Below are 20,328 nucleotides of genomic sequence, written 5' to 3'. Positions count from 1 at the left end.
TTTGTCTTTAGACATATTTCTATTATTGCGATCCATAAAGCTTTGAAATCTCCAAAAAAGCCATCTGACAGTCTGAGTCAGCTGACTTTACTTCTGAGCCTATTGTTCATATTTTTAATCTGAGTATCCAGGATAATATCATCCCTAAAATCTGGAAAGCAGCCTCTGACCTCTCAGATCTGAACATCTGCCGTCTGAATCCAAACTTTGTGTGTGGACCTTAAGTATCAGGGTCGATGAAGAGCTTGGGTCATCAGCATCTCTGATGGTAACAAAGGACAGTGGACGGCAAGCACACTGCTGTGTTTGTTGAGCTGCTGTTAGGAGGTAAAACTCAGATGTAGTAAAGATTCCTGAAGATGAAGGAGTCCCCCAGGGCTCCGCTGTAGACCCTGTTTTATTTTCCTTTTTTATGAATAATATAAGAAAGAATATGGCTACAGCTAGAAAGCTCCTTTATGCAGACAGCATACTTTACTCGGCGTGCTCACCTCTGCATCAGGTTGTCGAGGGGCTTCCTTTCAGCAGCTGCAGGCTCTTAATGCTAACAAAACCAAATTCAGGTTGTTTTCCAGGAATCACTCATAGATAATGTTGGTATTCACACCCTCGGAGCAGATTTTATGGAAAGAGTGTCGTTCTAAGAAGGTGTAGGTCTTCGGTTGGATGCTCAGATTTCTTCTGGTACTCAATGAAAAAGCTTTGATTGATTAAACATGGCTTGTTTTGACTCATCAGTTGAGAAAAACTTACACAGGAAACCTGTTAAAGTTTTCTTGGTTATGGTGACGTTATGTATACGCAGAGCGCAGAGACCCTTAGAGGAATCTCATTTCTGCCACTTATTCTTTCAGTCGTGGCCCAGGTGGCGAAAGATCGATCGATGCAGTTTGCAAACATAAAACTGAGATACTTAAACTCCTTCACTCGAGGCAGATACTCTTCCTCTTTAAGCGAGCACATCGTGCTTCGGCCTCAGGCCTTCAGCACCCCTGCAGCTTCACGCGCTGAGGGTGAAGGGTTTTTACGCTCCTGAAAAGGACGCTTTTTAATTTGTTGGATGTGGTTTGGCTTGTTCCTTTAAGCCGCTGTTTTATCTAAACATTTGGACCCTAATTTGCATTTGGTCAACAGTTTGCAGGTTCTGTGTGAAGCTCTAAGCCCTGCACCCATGTGAACAACAGCTTGTCTTTCTAAAAACAAAGATTGGTAATCAGACGGTTTCATGCAGCGGTGGTGGTTAGGAGGAACAGGAAGAGCCGTGTCATCGAATGATGACTCTGAAACCTCACGCTGATGAGAGGACAGTTAAGTGTTACCGACAGAGCTTCCGGATTATCTATGGAAAGTGGTGTTTCGATAGCGTGCAAGACTTTGCATACAGCAAAGCTCGAGGTACAAAAAGGTACACGCCTGAAAGACGAAACCTGAAGGGAATACAAACAGCTGCTTATTCAGTCAGACGAGACCAAAGTGAAACAGTCTGGGTGAGAACGAGCACACCACGACGAACGCCTGTTGACCCATGCGGGTGGGGGTGTGTGGAGCTGGCTGTGAGTCGGAGCTCTTTCCAACACGCTCTAACAAACATGTGCTCGATGTAATTCTACTTGCCCAGCAAGACTTTAATGCACAACTTCTACTTTTATTAGAATCCCAAACATGTTTTACTTTAATAAAATAGTCTCTTGATTAGGGCTGCGCCATATCATACCGCTCACGGTAACACCGGTATACCGTTGGGCAACGGTAAGAAAATGAAACATGGCGACAGAATATGGGTAAAACGCACAGGCGCAGTGCTTTTGTTTTCATACGCACATGGCGGAGAAAGCACGGCGGAGAAAGCGGATCGTTGAATGAAACGGAGGAACCAGAACTGGTTTGTAAAAATGCTGCAGCTTCAGTGGAACTGGTTCAGCTTTCGTCCGTCTGATACACAACAAAGCACTGTTTTTGGTAGCGCGTGCTAGCGCGCCGTCGTTATCACCGTTATTACCAAACCGATTTGATGTGGAATACAGCAGTGGCACAAAAGAGGTTTTATTCTCATTTCTCAACAAAAATGCAGCTGAGACATGAAGCTAATCCAGAAGCAGTTTTTCTGCTGGCCACTCGAGTCACACGCTAATTCAAACTTTATTTACACAGCGCCAAATCACAACAACAGTCACCACAAGGCGCTCTATATTGTAAGGTAGACCGTACAATAATACATACAGAGTAGTATGTATTATTGTACATACAGAGTATGTACATTTCATGTACATCTGCACTTTTATTAACACACAGCGCAGATGTACAAGAAACAATTACTCAGAAATAAATTATCAGCATTTATTAAATAATCATGCTCCATAAATAAAAGAAAAAATGTTGTTTTGTGCATAACAAAGAGCTCACAACTGTGCAGTCAAAATGTAAACTAACAGACGCTGAGCACAACAACAAGCAGCTGCTCTGTTCTTAACTTCTACTGCGTGACCGACAGCCTGGAGTTTGAAATCCTCTTCGTAACCGCGTCTCTGAACAGGAGCCGTTTATGGTCCTTATACGCACACAGTACGGTGATATTACGCTGAAGCACAGTACGTATCACTCCGCGAGGCTCCAGACTACGGCAGCCGTAACGCGGTGCGGCTCCGTAGCAAAGTCGTACTCAAACATTTTTAGTCAGATTGCTGAGCGCCGTGTTCCACAGAGAAGCGGTTCGCGGTCAGTGAGCACAACCAGAACTCATACATAAGGCGCGCTGTCAACTTTTGAGAAAATGAAAGGATTTTAGGCCGTGCAGCACCTCTGGGCGTTAGCGTGGTTAGCTCGTTAACACGTTGACGCCGTCCAGCCCCACGCACGGGGCGATGCGCAGTAACTCGTTAACGGAGATTTGCCGTGTCCATCTTGTCGCTGCCTGCAGGTGAAGCGATGGGGAGGAGGGGGTGTTGTGGTCAGTGAAGGAGAGGCGGAGCAACGCAGCGTAGAGACAAAAGTGGACGAAAGAGAGGCAAACCTGCGGCTCCACAACTATAATTATAGCATAGACTATATCGATATAAAGGATATTGTCACATCTCTTATCTCGTATAAAAATATATTTTTTAAAAACTCGATATATCGCCCAGCCCTACTGCAGAGAAAAACCCAACAATCATGTGACCCCCTGTGAGCAGCACTTTGGCGACAGTGGGAAGGAAAAACTCCCTTTTAACAGGAAGAAACCTCCAGCAGAACCAGGCTCAGGGAGGGGCGGGGCCATCTGCCGCGCCAGGAAGACAAATGCAATTTTGCAGTTGCCATCAGAGTCGCCCCCTGCTGGTGATTAAGAACAAACTGCAGGTTGAGACATTTAAACAGCTCTGGGCCTGATTTCGTCCTGCAGACCAACACTGACAGTGAGCTTCTGTCTCTGCAGCTGCATTAACTTTGTGCCTCGCTGTCATTAACATGCAGCACCTCCCCTGCAGGCCTCAGTGTGTGTGTCTGTGTGTGTGTGTGTCCAGCACCACAAACAAAACACCTCTTTGACTGAGCTGCAGAGCGAGGCCGCCTCACACAGCTACCCCACAGCCTCACAGCAACAAAAGAAGCTCCTCGTTTCTACTTTTAGTCATGTTGATAAAATCCTCATCACTCTGTGCAAAGCTTTTCATGAAGGTGGAAATTACACGTGTTGTTATCTGTATTGCTCACTGACGGTTTTCTTTGTGAGAAACGCAGCGCGGGAACAACTCTGACTGTAAAACCTCAAAGTTGTGGAATAACCCCGGGGTCCAATCATATTACTGATAATCTGATAATGAAGTGTAACCTGATTACTTCATCTTCTGCAAACCCAGCACAACCGATCAGGCTGAAGATGGGAGCTTCTCGAATGAGCTCAAAATCAGTTTTTCCCTGAAAATCTGCGACTTTATCACTTTAAACTTTTACTCTGAAGATCATTCCTACATCATCACGTCCTCTCTCCAGCTTCCTTTTCCTTCTTTCCTCCCTCCCCTGTCTTCCATCCTTCCTGACTTTTTTCATTCCCTCTTTCCTTCATATCTTTAACATCCCAGCAGCTTTGTCTCTGTGTAGAAATCAACTCTTTAAATTTATCCTTATTTTCCAGATAAAAATGAAATTCACACATTTCTTTCAGCGCCCTTTAGGACGAGCCCGAGAGCACCCGTTAGCTCGCTTCTTTGGTTGGCGGATGTAGACAGAAAGAAAAAATAGTTCCTCTGTGAAACGGCCCGGGTTTGTTGGCTTAGTTTGGTGGATTTTTGTGTTGAGGCGTGAACGATCACATGTGGAAACAAAAGTCAGGTCAAAGTGCTTAAACGGAGGCTTCACAGACGGGTGATGTCATGTGGTTACTTCTACTTTTTTATACAGTCTGTTGATGCTTCCATCTTTTATATACAGTCTGTGGCCACATCCATCTTTTATATAAGGTGGTGTCTGTAACCTAGCTGCTGGTGTTTGGTGAGTTATTTATTTAAGTAGATTTTAGGTGGAGGAGGGTGGAGAGTTACCTCAGCCTGACGCGCTCACGTGCATCAAACCCACATTAATAAAGTTCAATCAGATGTCTCATTGATATCTGACATCATTTCAAGCTTTCATTCAGTCTGTATCCATAAAAGACGGTTTGTTACAGCAGTAATGTGATTACTAACGTGTGCACGTGCTATTAACGCGCACCTATGAAAACAAAGCTGCTGCATATAAAGCGGTTTATTACTGATGAAGGAAAATATTAAAATAAAATCTCAGTAGACTCAATAGAATCCCCGCAGAACGAGCGCGTGACTCCTAGCGCAGACTCACCTTTACCTGCGAGGCTTATGCAGTCTTCAATCACGTCCGCCGGAGTCCCGGTCGGTCCGGTGTCGGTCCCAGAGTCCGTCCTTCAGCACCGACACAGGGCGCTCCCCTCTCTCTGTGCACGAGCTGCGCAGTCACGCTGGCAGCATTCGACACAGCGTGTGCAGGAAGTGAGCGGAAGTGCCTTTCAAAGTAAAGAATGAATGAAAGTTGAGTGTTTAAACGGGTTTCACTCGTGAGGCACATTTAAAAACGTTTCTCTGTCGGTTTCTAATCCAACCCCACACAGATGTTCCTGATGTTTCTGCTGCGTCATCATCACCTGTTACCTGTCTGGATCACCGTTCGTCAGATCCACTGTCTCTGAAACACACCTGATGACATCATCACATCTTTGGCTGAAAATCATTTCTGTGTGTTGGAGGGGCTGATGCCCAGGTGTGTTTAGAGAGGTGCGGGGAGTGGGGCGGCATCTCCTCCTGATGTATGAGAGCCAACCCCGACTGATGTGATTGGATTAAACAACCACAGTCACATTTCCTTCCCTGAGTGCAGCTTTAACATGCCGGCACTTTTTTTAAATGATGAAGGTTTATAAGCTTTAAAGTGAATTCAAACTACCAGCAGGTCCTCAGCTCCGCAGGTCACGGCTGATTCCTTCAGCAGAAGGAATCTGAGTAAAGGAGGAGACCCAATCCCAGGTGAGTCCATCCCAACCATCACACCTCGACCCACATGATGACCCTCAGGACCTCCTCCAGGCTGGGACACCAGCTTTTAGGCTGAGAGGTCAAATCTTCATGAGCCTAACAAGTCGTCAAGGTGCCTTCACCTCAAACAGGAAGCGAAGAAACAGCCACTGTGACATCACTTCCAGGACACAGGTGTTTCATTGCACAGAAGTTAAAGCTGTGCTTTGGTGTCATGACTTAAAGGAGGCCTGTGAATTCATGAAGACTAAATTCTTGTTGTTCAACCTCCTGAAGACTTAATGCACCTGTGGGTCTCTTACACTCAGGTTTACCTGTCACAGGTGAGTCAGACAGCTCATGTTAACCGGAACCCTCCGCCAGGTGTTTAAAGTGGATGTTTTTTTATTTTTCCCTGAAACACAGTCAGGGATGGTTTCCTTAGAAACCACCATCATCCCAGCCTGCACGTGATGCGTTCAGTGGACATCTGTAAACGGCACGAACGAGAAACAAACTCCACATCATTGAAATGTTTCTGTTGAGCTATTTGACAACTCAACAGCGCCGCCGTGTGGCCAAGCGAGTGCACTGCATCAGAAATCAAACAAACTTCCAAACCACCAGATTTTTTTAGCATTAAACAAAACTCTCTTTTTAATATTGGCTTTTATTTCTTCATATACAATCAAGCAGAAGCTTTTCAGTTATCCTCAGAGGCACTCGTGATGATGAGGAAACATGAACAGATGTGGAAATCCGTTCAGTGGATATCTGTGTGTCCTTAAGTGGCAGACCCAAAAACCCTCCACAGCTGATGAACAGGATCTGAGAGTCACAAGAAAAAAAAGAATCAAACAAAGAGAAAAACAAAATGAAATAACCAACGTGAAAGCAAAATGACCCCAGTAAATAAGTGAAACTAAAAGTCTTTGTCAAACTGATGACATTTATAAAAACTTACATCCGTTCATGGAAAGGTGGAAAGTTTCCTGCAACAAAACGTGAAAGATTGTGCCACTTGACCTGCCAGAAGTTCTGGGTTAGGGTTCTGGCGCAGAACCTCGTCGATCCATCTACGGTACTTTGAAATGTCCGTATAGACGTTGGGTTTATCAGGGTAGTTATCGTTACAGTAATAGTTGAAAGAAACGAGACCAACAGCCAAACCGTCGCACACCAGAGGACCACCACAATCACCCTGTGAGGATTTTAATTTGTCAGATTATTTTTTTATATGTTTGTCAACAGAACAAGTTTCCACTGAAAGCACAGAAAACATACCTGACAGAATCCTTTGGCTGTCTTATATCCACCTGCACAGGTAACATTGGCAGGAAGACCAGGCCACTGTTCCTCACAGACGTGTCTATCAATGACACGTCCACCACCCTCACTCATCAACAGGCTCCCCATCAGTTTTAGTTTCTCCCCATCCAGCCACATGACAACGTGATTTTCTTGTAGGTGTATTTCAGCAGGAAGCTGAATTGTTTGTACTCTGTGGTCTAATCGAACTTTCTCAGACAGCTGGAGACACAGCATGGAGTAAAAATAGAAACATGTTTTTCCACATAGAAGCTTTTATTAAAAATATAATTATACCACAAACAGGTCAAACGAAACTGTTGTCTTACCTTGAGTAACATGATGTCATTACCAAGTCCAACGTGTTGGTAATTTTCACGGATGATTTTGTTTTCAATTTTTACTTCCTGATGATTTTACCGTTCTTCAGATTGTGGTTGCCGAGAACGACGTGTGTGAGGCCTCTGAGGGAGTAATCAGCGAGAATTTAAAATGTAAACTATTTTAAACCTGATCTCTTGATTTCTCAGTCGTTACATGCAGGCTAATGTCAGCAGCAGTGTTGGCCAAGTTACTTGAAAAAAGTAATCAGTAACTAATTACTGATTACTTCCCCAAAAAAGTAATCCCGTTACTTTACTGATTACTTATTTTCAAAAGTAATTAATTACTTAGTTACTTAGTTACTTTTTAAAAACACGATTTACAACCTGAAGAGGTGATAAATAGATCTTTCAGCCCAATTCTACTTTTTCTGCATAATCCATCATACAAAATGTAATCAAATGGAAAAGTCTCTTTTTAAAACTTGTTTTATTAGTTTTAAGCTTTTAACTTTATGCATCAAGCAAACATTTAATTATCTGCAACATTCTCTGACTGGAAGAAATTAGTTTAACATTTAAACCTATTTTCTGCACATTCCAGCACATAAAATAAAATATTTTGTGTGTTTACACTCAGTCTTTCAAATAGATGCAAGTAAAACACAGCAGAAAATAAATAAAGTCAAAGACTCAGCGGTCCTGTTGCTCTATTTTCACCTGTAAAGCAGGAGTGGGGTAGGCGGAGGGTTACCCTGGTGCAGGTGTGCCGCGGTCAGTGGAAGAATCCGTGAGTTTGTCTGTGAGTTTCCCATTACGTCGTAGCTACTCGGTGCTTGTTGGAAGTTTAGGGGTTTTTTCGCTGTAAAAAGAAGTTTTCTTCCCACGCACAGCGGACACTAATGTTTTTGTCACTTTTTATGGAATCAAACTCAAAGTAAGGTCAGTACTTCCACGCTTTAAACGCTGCACGCTCATACTCTCTCTGCACTCGATATGTGATCCATTGTTGATCTGCACACAGCTGTTGTCACGAACGTCGCGCTCGCTTACGTCACTGTCGTGAGACATTCTCGCAAAAAAAATCACGGTTTTAGTAACGCAGTGTTCCTACGGGAAAGTAACGGTAATCTAATTACCATTTTTGCAATAGTAATCCCTTACTTTACTCGTTACTTGAAAAAAGTAATCAGATTACAGTAACGCGTTACTGCCCATCTCTGGTCAGCAGTGCTGTATCTAACGGCTGTCAGAGGTTTGTTGTTACATATTCCAAAGGTCATTAATATTTGATGTTAAAGTTAATCATCTTTTATTATCCTTTAAAATAACACCTGCCTCGTCAATAACCTGTATTTATTCATCAGATCACTCTAAGTTTGAAAATGTTTTTGTATAAACTCGATGAACAGGAAATCAAACTCACGAGTTGCACTAGTGAGCACAAAGTCTTCAGTGAGGAGAAAACCTCCACAGACATGTCGACCCTCGTTATCCTGCACTGACGCCATCGAGCTCTGCGCCGCTTGTTCTCCATGAAAGATTCCTGTTGCAAAGTTAAAGTCAGTGTGGCGTTTACAGCATTAAGATAAATCAGGTATATTTGATGTCTCACTGATGTCTCGCAGACATGGTGGAAGACAAAGAAGAAGCTTGTGCAGACAGCGCATGGTGCCAGCAGGAACCTCAAACCGTCCTTTACTCTGTAGAAAGACTTTTATACAACACGCGTCTTAGTTTGAAGGCTGGACTATCTTCATCATCTCGACTTCCTGTCATGCTAACCGCAGGCTTGTTCTTAGCATTAATAATGTTGGAATCTTGTTGGTTATGATACGCACAGCTGTCACATCTAGTTTTGCGTTTTCCTGTTGGTACATTTGGACGTCGTTGGCTCTCATTCTGCAGTTTACAGACACCTGAAGTCTCCGGCACCGTCACAACCATTAGTGACCTCACGGTGTCTGCTGTGAGGACGGCTCTGGAGACCAGAGACAGCACAACACTTATACTGCAAAATGATTTTTACAAGTTGTTGAATGAAGTTAGTTTGACAGAAAGTTCTGAGTAAAGAAGAGATGTGTCTGAAATTCTCCAAGCCCCTCCCCTTTTCTTACAAGAGTAGTTAGCATCATGGAGAAAACAAAAACACGCTAACAGCAGAGATTTCATCAGCTGAGATTACAGCTGCAACTCTCAGGTGAAACTGTATCAACATCATCATACAGGTAAAATGATCCAACAGAAGACAAACTGAAGCCTTGCTGGGAAACAGCAGTGAAACATCAGACCGTGTCAGCAATGCAGCAAGGCCACGTCAGCGTGAGCAAAATACAGGATGAGATGGGGTCATCAATGAACCGCTGCTCAGGGTGAAACTGTGCTGCTGCTGGCAGAAGGAGAAGGGGGGGTGGTGCGTTAGAAGGCATCGATGGATCCACATCCAAAAGCACATTTCTCCATTTGTTTTACGTTTTTAAACCAGGAAATATTTTATTCTACACAATGAAACCAGAGTCTGCAAGCTTTTTGTTTTGAAAGAAGAAGAACCCTTTGATCTGAGCGAATCCCTCCTGCCTCCCATCATCCCAGGACCTGAAGACGTTTCACAACATCAGCTTCTCTGTGGTGTTTTCAGGGAATAAATGAGGACACTGAGCTCGAGCGCTGCTCCACCAGCTACAGGTTTAATATCAGATCAACAACAGTAGAAAAACAGAGGCAGAGACTACCAGACAAAAAGAAGAGTAGGAAATCCAACATCATCCAACAGCTCTTTAAAATAATTCCTCTGTACAGTATTTACACACACACACACACACACACACACACACACACACACACACACACAGAGCATGTTTACAGCTACACACTGAGGAGGAGGAGCCTGTCACTCAGTCAGTACAAGGAAGCAGTCTGAATACTGCCCTCTGATTGGCCGGCCCTCCTTCATCCAGTGTTCTCTTTATTTCACGTGAAGCTGAGACGCATCCAGGTAACGGTGTGATGTCACCCGGAGCTGAGCCCGTCCTTCTGAAAGAGGTCAGAGGTCACCCAGTCGTCCCTGCAGGTACGTCACTGTGAGCTCTGCATCCCAGCAGCACCTGCTGGCCAACGGGACCGCCCAGAACCAGCAGAACCCAACGGGACCAGGATCCGGTCCGGCGAGGGTCGGAGCAGTTGGCTGGACGTCCAGGAAGAGATATCAAACACACACAGAACACCACTGAACTGATGTCACGGAAACAGAAACACTTCTTCACGTGATCCAGTCACATGACTCGGAGAGGCGTAGAGGCTGGCCAATCAGGTGTGCCTGTAGAAAGTGAGAGGAGATCACGGGTCAGAAGATTTTACCAGGGAATGGTTTGAAATTAAAACGAAGAAGAAGGTGATGATGATGAGGAGGCTGATGTCCTGTTCAGTAACTGTTTTTTTACACTGAGATTCACTGATCTGACCAGTAGGTGGAGCTGCTGCACTGAGACGCCTGAAGCAGGGCAGGTACAGGTGTACAGGTGGAGAGGAGCGGCACAGAAGTCCCAGCATGTTCATGGATGTGATGAGCACCTGCGCAGCACTCACACATAACTGCTGTGTGTGTGTGTGTGTGTGTGTGTGTGTGTGTGTGTGTGTGTGTGTGTGTGTGTGTGTGTGTCTGTGTGTGTGTGTGTGTGTGTGTGTCTCTGTGTGTCTGTGTGTGTGTGTGTGTGTGTGTGTGTCTGTGTGTGTGTGTGTGTGTGTGTGTGTCTGTGTGTGTGTGTGTCTGTGTGTCTGTGTGTGTGTGTCTGTGTGTGTGTGTCTGTGTGTGTGTGTGTGTGTGTGTGTCTGTGTGTGTGTGTGTGTGTGTCTGTGTGTGTCTGTGTGTGTGTGTGTGTGTGTGTCTGTGTGTGTGTGTGTCTGTGTGTGTGTGTGTGTGTGTGTCTGTGTGTGTGTGTCTCTGTGTGTGTCTGTGTGTGTCTGTGTGTGTGTGTGTGTCTGTGTGTGTCTGTGTGTGTGTGTGTGTGTGTCTGTGTGTGTGTGTGTGTGTGTGTGTGTGTGTGTTTCTTACCGTTCTCACCTCCGTGCGGGCGGGTACATGGACTGGGCGGACGCTTGCTGACTGGCGACGATGGCGGAGGACGAGAGGCCTGAAACAAAGACAGGATGTCAGAACTGAAACAGACTCGCACACGCCTCTCATTAAAAGCAGCTGCAGGCTCAGAGGGGTGAGGTGGGCGGGCTCAGAGGATCCCTTTCCAGCTATGAATCATGGGAGGTCAGCTTCACCATGGCTGTGTGGCTGGTCACTAAACTGAGCAGGTTGTCCTCCAACACCTGAGCTAAAGAGGATCTAAAGGCAGCAGGCGAGGCTCACCTGAGGGGTAAGACAGGTCGTACAGAGGGTATCCCAGGTGGTGATGGGACTGCATGATGCGCTGCGAGGGCGAGGAGCGTGGCCGGTCGCCCTCCCTTTCTCTCTCCCGCTCTCGGTCATGTGGCGTCTTGCTGTCCTGGATGGACGGCGACTTGCTTTTGTACTGGCTGGCGTGCAGCTGCAGCAGGTCCAGAGCTTTGGCCTCGCTGGACGGCTTCACAGACGGACTTGACCTGGAGGGCTTCTCGCCGTCCTCGCCCGTCCCCACCTTCCCGCCGTATGAGGGGGCGTAGTAACTGGCTGGCAGGTACGAGCCTGGAAGGACAAACATGAACAAACAACATGATGTTTATGTTTGAACATAAAGGTTCAAACATAGGTTCGGCATGATGACGTGGCGGCAGCAGCTCTAAAGGTCAGTACGCCATTTTTCAGTGGTGATTAGTGTGTAACTGTGTTCTCCAACAAACTCAGGATGAATCCACTAAAAATACTGGAGCGCCGTGTTTCCCCCACCAGCTTTGAACACAATGGCTGAGATGGATCCAAACATCACATTTTATGTATGTGGCTAGAGACCGCCCACAAATGCATGACGCCAAAGGCAGAGGAGAAGAGAAATCGCAGGCGTTTAAATCCATGCCTGCATCTTCAGACTGCAGATATGAAACACGTGTTTTATCCTTCACCAAACACATGACAGGAAGGAACGAGACAACGCCACCTTAACAAAATCTCATCCTATTCCTTCTCACCTCAGTCTAAAGCGCCACAACCGTTTCCACAGGGCCACTTACAGTGTGAGGCAAGCAGTGACTTTGATGCGTCTTTGTTGACCAGCATGTTTGTCCCACAGTGGCCACCGTAGCCAGGATTACACGTGCAGTGGCGAGATAGCTTAAAGATCTTTAAACCTGTCAGAGTTCGGTCGAGCTCTCAGCATCGACTCCTCTACCGCGCTTTCTTTCGGGGGCCAGTGAAAGTCTGATCATCCGGGGCCGTGCGTCGCATTCGTCTAATTTTATATTAATAACGTGAATGAAAATGAGCAGAAGTAGATTTGAAGCGTCGGCTGGTCTAAAACAGCCTGATCTCATTTGTTTACACAGAAATGTGGAAAAAAGTGAAAATTGGTGGATTTTAGAGGAAGTTGCATGTTGAAGTTCAGCTTCCTGAAGCCGTATCACCGTGAACAGTCGGCAGGTTTACCGGCGAGCCTAAACAGAAACCAAAACCAACAGCTGGCACTCGCTCGTCCCTCGGACGCCACAAAGAAACGTGGCTTTTAATTTAACTCCTCGCTGGTTTTCACTCTCCAGCCCTCGCCGCCCTCGCGCTCTCTTTGTGCTGCGCCTGCTTTATGTCGTGTTTGAGTTTCTCACCTGGGTAATTCTGCATCATGACCGAGGGCATGCCTCTGTACCCGGGGTGGCTCGGCTCGTAGCCCTGGCTGTAGGCGTACGGTCCGTGCATGTAGGGCACGTAGCCCTGATGCTGGGCCAGCGGCGAGGGGAATTGCATGTGAGGCGGGCGCGCCTCCTTCCCGCCCCCGCGGAGCTCCTCGGGGGGCAGCTGCGTCCTACCCTCCGCCACCTCCTTCGCCGCCTCGTCTTTCTGGAGGCTCTCCTTGGGCCGCGGCCTCTCTTCCTTCACCTTCCTGTCCCGCTCCTCCTTCCACCTGTCGTCCTCCTGAAGTTTGGGAGCCTCCGAGTATTTGCTGGGGTAGACGTAGGACCACAGACGTGAGTCGGGCTCCTGCAGAGAGGGAGAAACCTTCATCAGCATCAAACTAACCTCAATCAATCTTAAAACACAAGCGAGGTGGAACGTGCCGTGACAGAGGGAGGACACCTGTACCTGTCTGTACCACATGGCAGCTTCGACGCTCGCTGCTCGGCCCGGCTCTGCCCCTGACTTTGGCTCTTCTTTCCCGTGATGCCCTCCTTCACTCAGCTTGATCTTCAAACCCTCGGGCTGGGCGGCGGGCGCCTTGGAGTCCTCTCCCTTCGCCATGATGACCGACTTGGCCTGTTCCGAAGCCGTGGCGGGCTCTTTGGGCTTCGCTGGGTTCACGCCTCCCCTGGCGCCCAGATCCGTGAGGCTGGGCGCCCTTGACAGAGTGGGCGGTACCGATGCCTTCTGCTTCCACTCTTCTTTCACGGAAGCCTCGCGCTCTTTGCTCTCCGCCTTCTTGTCAGCGTGGCGCTGTCGCTGCTCCTCGAAGTGTTGACGGTAGGCAGGGTTGGAGGCCAAGAGGTGGGCGTGGTAGGCCTGCTCGTGGGAGTAGGAGTAGGGAGGGACGTAGTACTGGTTGTAATAGAGCGGCTGGGCGTACATGTTGGAGCGCTGCTGGATGACTGATGGCTGCGGAGGCCCTGGCTCCACCTTTCTCTCCTCCTGAGGCTCCTCCTTCAGTTTTCCCTCCTCTCCCACCTCAAGCTCCTCCTCTTTCTTCACTTTCACTTGTGCTATCTCACCATGAGGTGGTGCTGCAGGCGCTGGTCCCGGGCTGGGGTTGGCATAGGTGGGGGAGTAGTAGGCGTCGTAGCTGGGGTAGTACGGCGAATCTTTACTGGACGCCTGAGGGGGAAACAGCGCCTTCTTGGCGCTCTCACGAGGTCCCTGGTCAGGCTCTGGCTTGACCTTTACCCCCTCTGCCTTACCCTCGCCGTCCTCCCCAGCATCAGAGATGTCAGAGTAGGCGGGGCTACCGGTCTTGACCGATGCGTTGTCGGCTCCGTTCTGGGTCATGTGAAGCGTGGGCGCCAGGCCGGCCTCCATCCTGCTGGCCACGCCGATGGACGGGCTGGGTGCGTTGTCGGAGAAACTGTACACCTTGTCGGCTTCGGCTTTGATGCTGGCGAGCCGGCTCTGCTGAGCTTCCGAGGAGCCGTTGAGCAAAGCGTCTGACGCCTCAGAGTAGGGGCTCTTGCCCTCCTCTGGCCTCCCCGCCTTACCCATCGCCTTCGGGCTGTCCTCTTCCTTTCCGCCGTCCCTCTTCTTTTTGTCTTTCTTTTTCTTGTCCTTGGAATGGGCGGGGCTGGAGGCGGGGTCAGTGAGGGGCGCGGGTTTAGGCTGGACGTTTTTCAGCTGGGGGCTTTTGGGTACGGACTGTACCACTGAGCCCAGAGCGGGGGAGGATGCTTGGAGGGAGTATGGCGAGGGAACTCCGGGCGCGCCGGCGGGGCGAGTCAGCTTCAAGCCTTTCTGTCCCAGTTTCTCAGCTTTCCCCCCGGCCGTCATTTTCTTGACCTTCCTGTCGTCCATGCCGTCATTACTGGCCTCGTCAGTCAAACACGCCCCCTCCTCGCCACCGTCCGTCACCTCAGGCTCAGCCTCGCTCGTCTTCTTTTTAACCTTTGATGTCAGCTTGCCTGGTGAGGGCGAGGGGGCATCGAAGCCCCGACCCTTCGGTGTAGTGGAGCGAGCAGGCGAGATGGCGGCGCCGTTGCAGGAGGCGGGTTCGGGATGGAGGGCGGGGTCGTCCCCGTACTCGCTGTCACCGTCCTGGTCCAGTCGGACGTCCTGGTCGTTGTGGGCGCGGGCCTGGTGGTACTTCAGTCCGTTGATATGCTTGTACTTCTTGTTGCAGTTGGGGTGGGGGCAGTCGATGAGGACGGGGGAGGGGCAGGTCCGGTCCAGCTGTGGCGGCGGCAGTGAATCGGCTTTGCTTCCAGGCAGAGGCGTCCCGGCGCCGGTCGAGTTCGTTCTCATGCGCTTTGACGCTTTGGTGTCCTCTGAGCTGGAGGTGGGGTCCATATCTGAGGCGGGCTTTGTCTTCCTCTTAGCGGAGGACGGGCTGGCTTTGGCGTCTTCGCCGCAGCCAGCCGTCTGACTCCCACGCCGCCCTTTGCTGTTGGCCGTGGCGCCGCGCGTCTTACTGCTGCCGCTGCCTTTATTGTCCGACGAGTTGCTGTTGTCGTTCAACGGCGTGTTGCTGCTGGGACGCATCCTCTTACCTCGACCGCGGCCGCTCCGCATTTCCACGTCACTGGTGGGAGACTCGCAGAACCTAAAAACACAGAGGTGGACATCAGCGAGCCGAAAGACACACCTGACCTCACCTGTACCAAAGGTAACCAAAGGTGTCACGCAGCCGACTCAAACAAACCATCGTACAGCGCACAGAGCCGCAGCTGTCCATTATCAGTAATCGAGTATTGATTACTCCATCGAGTAATTGGATGAGACTTACGTTTGTCTTATTAATGAGCAATAATAAGTTGTTTTGTTTACCTGCATGAAACCTACAGCCTTTCCCTGTGTTTACGTCTGCAGGTATCGACCACGTGTCTCACTACAGGCTCATCTGTATGTTTGTCCCTGACACGTGTCTACGTGTTTACATGGTGGTGACTGAGCGTAGCAAGAACGAGCTTGTTTTATACTCGAGATCTCGGCCGAACGGCGTGAGCCTGAGTCGTTTCTGTACCTCGGCGGCGCCCAGTCGTGCCGCGTGCAGTCCAGCAGAGTTCCAACGTACGTCTTGTTCCTCCAGGTGACGTTCACAACCAGCATACCTGCAGAAAAACACACAGGCAAACCATGAACACGAGACATTTTTAGCTACTCGGCACGGAGGTTCTTTCAGCACTGTGTTTCGGCTCAGTTAAACTCAACTTGAGTTTTGAATTTCTTACAGCTTTACAAAATTAAAGAGAGCGCTGGGCCTTATATCAGCTTACATTAAAAGAAGCAAAGCGGAAACACTTTGCAAACATTATTATGGTGAATTATCAGAAACCACATATATTGTTTAAGCCCTCTTTCTGATCTCAGTTTTGAGCCGTCACATGAAATGTGTGAAAAGTTTCTGCACTTCTTTATAAAGAAGGTAGCCTCGGCTAGGGCGCGGATTACTTTGCCCACATCTGACGCCTCTGATCCTCCAGTTTGCTCGGCTGTCTTTCAACAGAGTCGGTTACTCTTGCTCAGCTACAGGAGGTGGTGGATCATCTAAAGCCTGTAGGCTCGCCCTACGATGCCATCCCTCCCCGTTTTCTGAAAGAAGTTTCTTCTACCACAGGTTCAACTATTTTAACCATTTTAAAAAGCAGCCTTACTTCAGGTGTGGTTCCAAAGAATTTCAAAGATGCAATTGTGCAACCACTTCTTAAGAAACCTGGGCTAGATACAAACGCTGTTGATATCTAATATCTAAGCTGCGCTTGGAAAAAGTAGCATGTAATTGATCCCGTTTTTGAATGCACAAAATGTTCAGATGATTTTCCAGTCTGGTTTTAAAGCAATGCATAGCACTGAATCAGCACTTTTAAGAATTTTAATGACATATTTTATCATGCGATTCTGGTGAAAGTGTCCTTCTTATCTTACTCGATTTAACTGCTGCATTTGACACTGTAGACCATGAAATTTCAATCTCGTGTTTGGAGCAGTGTGTCGGTGTAACAGGTTCTGAAATGGTTCAGGTCTTACTTAACAAACGGAGTCCTCCCGTGCTCCGCTGTCTCATGGAGTACCACAGGGTTCCATTCTGGGCCCTATCCTGCTTTCGCTTTATTTACCTCCCTTGGGCTCAATTTTTAGGAGACACGGACTCTCGTTTCACTGTTCTGCAGATGACTGCCAGATTCATATTCCTCTTAAAAAGAAAGATGGGTCGTCTGTAAATCGCTTACGAACATGTCTGGAGGACGTCAAGTCGTGGTTGGCGCTAAACTTTCTTTGTTTTAATGATTCTAACACTGAAGTAATGGTGTTCAGACCTCCTCCGCTGCTGTTCCGTGTGTTGCTTTGCAAACCCCGAAATCCTGAACTTAAGCTTGAAAGCCAGATCGGGTCGGTTGTAAGGTCTAGTTTCTTTCATCTGAGGCAGCTGGCACTTTGAAACAGTAATCCGTGTCTTTGCAACCGCTCGGCTGGGTTACTGTGATTCTCTTCATTTTGGGGTGAGTCGATCTTCTGTTCTTCGACTGCAGCTAGCTCAGAATGCTGCTGCACGTCTTTTGACTGGCACTCGTAGATGCGAGCACATCACCCAGTTTTATATTCACTTAATTGGCTGCCCGTGCATTTTAGGATCATTTTAAGCTGCTTTTATTTGTTTTTAAATGTCTGTCCAATACTGCCCCTCTGTACCTCTCTGAGCTCTTCATCCACACATACCCTCCCGGCCCCTCAGGTGGGCAGACCAGCTCCTCCTGAGCGTGCCCAGGACTAATCGTGAGCTCAGAGGGGATCGGGCGTTTGCTGTGCAACACTGTGGCAGCACCAAAACTGTGGAATGAGTTGCCTTTACATGTTAGACAGGCACCTTCCTTATCTGTTTTTAAATCACGTCTTAAAACATATTTATTTACCTTGGCTTTCAGCCAAACTTACAGGGGGATTTCCTGCACATTGCTTTCACTTTTTCACTCGGCGCCTGTCGCCGTCTTCTCTCGGCTGCTCTGGACTTTCCGTTTTACCATCCAAGCAGCTGATTGGCTCATTAGAAGCTGGGGCTGCGGACTTACTCTGGAGGCCTCTCTGCGGATGAATGCTGGTGATGTGTAACACCCTCAGGTGCTTTTATGAGCCAGTTCCTCGTCAGCTGATGCAGATTACGTTTTTAGCTAGCACTATCATAAATGTATATCATAAATTTGGATATCGGCCGACACTGATATGAATCTGATACAGTTTTCTTTAATCAATAAAACTGTTTTTTTTTTTATATATCTTGCTGCATTTTGTATAAGTTCATACTCAAGTTTAAATAAACAACACTAAAGCTATTCTGTTATACTGTATGTAAAAAATGCACTGCGCCCAAAATATTTCATAGTTCAGCAAAACTGATCAATCTAGTAAACTTAAACCTACACCATCCTCCCTATTCTGGTATTTTAAAGAGTACTTAGCAGAAATATTAGGCAACCAAACTAATAAGGTTGCAAACTCCCAGCAAAAAAAAAAAAAAAAATAGGGAACCACCCCTCACGCTCCACCTCATGATGCTTAATCGACGTAATCAACCTTAATTTGATGCAGTGCGAAAAAAATGCACAGAAATCAATTATTTTTCAAGAAATATTAAATAGATTCAACATCTTTCTTCAACAGAATTGCAGACTGCACAGATGGTGCCTTCCCAAAGGAAAAAGTACTATAGCTTACTAGGATATATTAGACTTAACAGTTACTATATACAGTAATGGACTTCTATACATTTTACATCAGATTAAAACTTTGGGTGTAAGATTCAGATAATTATTTATTAAAAGCTCGACATTTTAAATGAGAATAAGAAAGAAAAGTATGTCTTTGTGCCCCCTTTTCCCTGTTAATGCCCTATCGGCCCCCCTGGCTAAACTTTGCTAGATCCGCCCCTGCACAGTTACCAGCCGTCAGCTACGTAGAAAAAGATCCTGGTGTAGAAAGTAATATTAAATAAATTCTAACAACAGTTTAAGCTTAAACGTGCTGCTGCTGTTCAGCCGCTGGTTTCCTCTTTCTGGTGCAAAGTGGGCCAAAAACAAAGAAGAGAGAAAAGCCGATCAGCTGATCATTGATCAGTTTCATGATTGAAGCAGCAGCAAGAAGAGGCAGTCGCTCCATATATCGGTTGATGAAATGCTGGTTTGGTAGCGAGGCTACAAATACTCAACCAGACCACAGGGCACGCCACAGCCTCTTGATCACGTGACCACACTGTTGCGACGTGCTACGGTAATGAGCCGAGTTACGCCGTGTTGCAAGTTTTGTGAGGTGCTTTTTTGATATTTAATGGATCGGATTACATTTTTTATTTCTCTCCAATATCCGATCCAGTAATTTACGTCAGTATCGGGCCGATACCGATACGTAATATCGGATCGGTCCATCTCTAGTGCAGTTATTAAAAAAACAAACAAACAAAAAAACAAAACAAAAGACTTCACATTGAAGTACAAACATCATTTTTTGTTGGTTTGAAAAAGCCAAAAGTTTTCTGACCCCACAATTAGGATGAAGGGATAGGAGTTAAGCTCCTCCCCTCTGGGGTCTCCACTTTAACAAATGAGTCTTCAGAGTAACTCCCCACACTTACAGCTCCTTTCTTCGATGTGCTGACGTGACTGTATCAAAGCACGGAAGCTGCGAGTGCAGCAGGAAGCAGACGTCTAGATGCGACTTTCCTCCCCGGCTGGGACGCAGATGTCGAACGCTTTCATACCAGCGTCACGCTCGGCGGGTTTCTGAGGTCGAACCGCATCAGTGATTGGCTGACAGTGGAGCTAATTAAAGAGTGAGATTGAGTACTTCAGCAGAGCTTTCCACTAACAGGAGCACTTCTAATGAACAGCTTCCTGCCCGAGCCTATCACCTCCACACAGGTTTTCCTCCAGCTACACGCCACTCTGCATTCGGCGTCCACAGGACGTGCAGACACGCTCACAGGACGTCACTGAATAAAAACTGAGATGCACGACTGTTCAGCAGGGCCGTAATCCAGACAATAAACTGGACCTGATCTTTTCACAGAGCTCCACACTGGCTCAGCATCGGCAGCTCTGCACGCACATCACACCTGCTCAGAGGGGTGGAGTCATGAACGTTCAACCCAAGCTGATAAAACTGATGCATGTGTTTGTTACAGTATATCAGAAGGTGTTTTTTTCTCTGCAACAGCCAAAGGCAAAGAAAAAGTACTGACGGAACAATCATTTCATTTTTGTGGCTGAGTTATTGGTACCACTGCAGCTGCATGAGGCTCAGCAGCAGTGAGAGGTCAGTGAAACAGAGCATTAATGAAGCACCTTTTCTCTAATCTAACGGGAGTTTTGTGGAGTGAAGGTGCAGAAAAGCTTTCTTTTTGGAATAATTTGGATTGACAGGAAGACAGCGCGGTGTCCGCTCG

At 47.3% G+C, this 20,328-nt stretch overlaps 2 protein-coding genes and 1 pseudogene across 8 annotated transcripts in view; all 3 read right to left on the bottom strand.

The window, feature by feature from the left end:
* gramd2ab (GRAM domain containing 2Ab) overlaps positions 1 to 5,922 on the bottom strand; it is a 21,186-nt gene extending 15,264 nt beyond the window's left edge. Inside the window, exons 1-2 of one of the 3 annotated variants that reach the window (XM_085280965.1) lie at positions 5,834 to 5,922; positions 4,819 to 4,993 (exon numbers count right to left, since the gene is read on the bottom strand). The gene's annotated coding sequence lies outside the window, so the exon portion shown is untranslated. Of the gene's footprint in view, positions 1 to 4,812; positions 4,994 to 5,833 lie in introns of all 3 variants that reach the window. The other 2 variants (XM_085280964.1, XM_085280966.1) reach the window with 2 other exon arrangements.
* Positions 5,923 to 6,124: 202 nt separating this feature from the next.
* Positions 6,125 to 8,640, bottom strand: LOC146571685 (anionic trypsin-2-like; annotated as a pseudogene). Its single transcript, XR_014893034.1, has 4 exons — positions 8,636 to 8,640; positions 7,136 to 7,270; positions 6,783 to 7,028; positions 6,125 to 6,699 (listed from the first exon to the last, which is right to left on the bottom strand). The product of XR_014893034.1 is annotated as an anionic trypsin-2-like (transcript).
* Positions 8,641 to 9,789: 1,149 nt separating this feature from the next.
* The window catches only part of LOC146571684 (zinc finger protein 609-like), a 32,102-nt gene continuing 21,563 nt past the window's right edge, over positions 9,790 to 20,328 (bottom strand). For 3 of the 4 annotated variants that reach the window (XM_085280955.1, XM_085280957.1, XM_085280956.1), the window contains 6 exons: positions 15,919 to 16,006; positions 13,344 to 15,498; positions 12,869 to 13,241; positions 11,487 to 11,801; positions 11,190 to 11,259; positions 9,790 to 10,445 (listed from right to left, as the gene is read on the bottom strand). In XM_085280955.1, the coding sequence (XP_085137081.1) occupies positions 10,436 to 10,445; positions 11,190 to 11,259; positions 11,487 to 11,801; positions 12,869 to 13,241; positions 13,344 to 15,498; positions 15,919 to 16,006 (3,011 nt within the window). In that variant the 3' untranslated portion in view covers positions 9,790 to 10,435. Of the gene's footprint in view, positions 10,446 to 11,180; positions 11,260 to 11,486; positions 11,802 to 12,868; positions 13,242 to 13,343; positions 15,499 to 15,918; positions 16,007 to 20,328 lie in introns of all 4 variants that reach the window. The other variant, XM_085280958.1, reaches the window with a different exon arrangement.

The sequence above is a fragment of the Mchenga conophoros genome, linkage group LG7 (genome assembly GCF_057382185.1).
Source record: "Mchenga conophoros isolate Kocher_MC1m ecotype Shallow Benthic linkage group LG7, M_conophoros_male_GT1.1, whole genome shotgun sequence".
In the NCBI taxonomy this organism is placed as follows: Eukaryota; Metazoa; Chordata; class Actinopteri; order Cichliformes; family Cichlidae; genus Mchenga; species Mchenga conophoros.
Note: the sequence above shows the minus strand (reverse complement) of the source record. Positions and strands in the feature narration are given on the sequence as shown.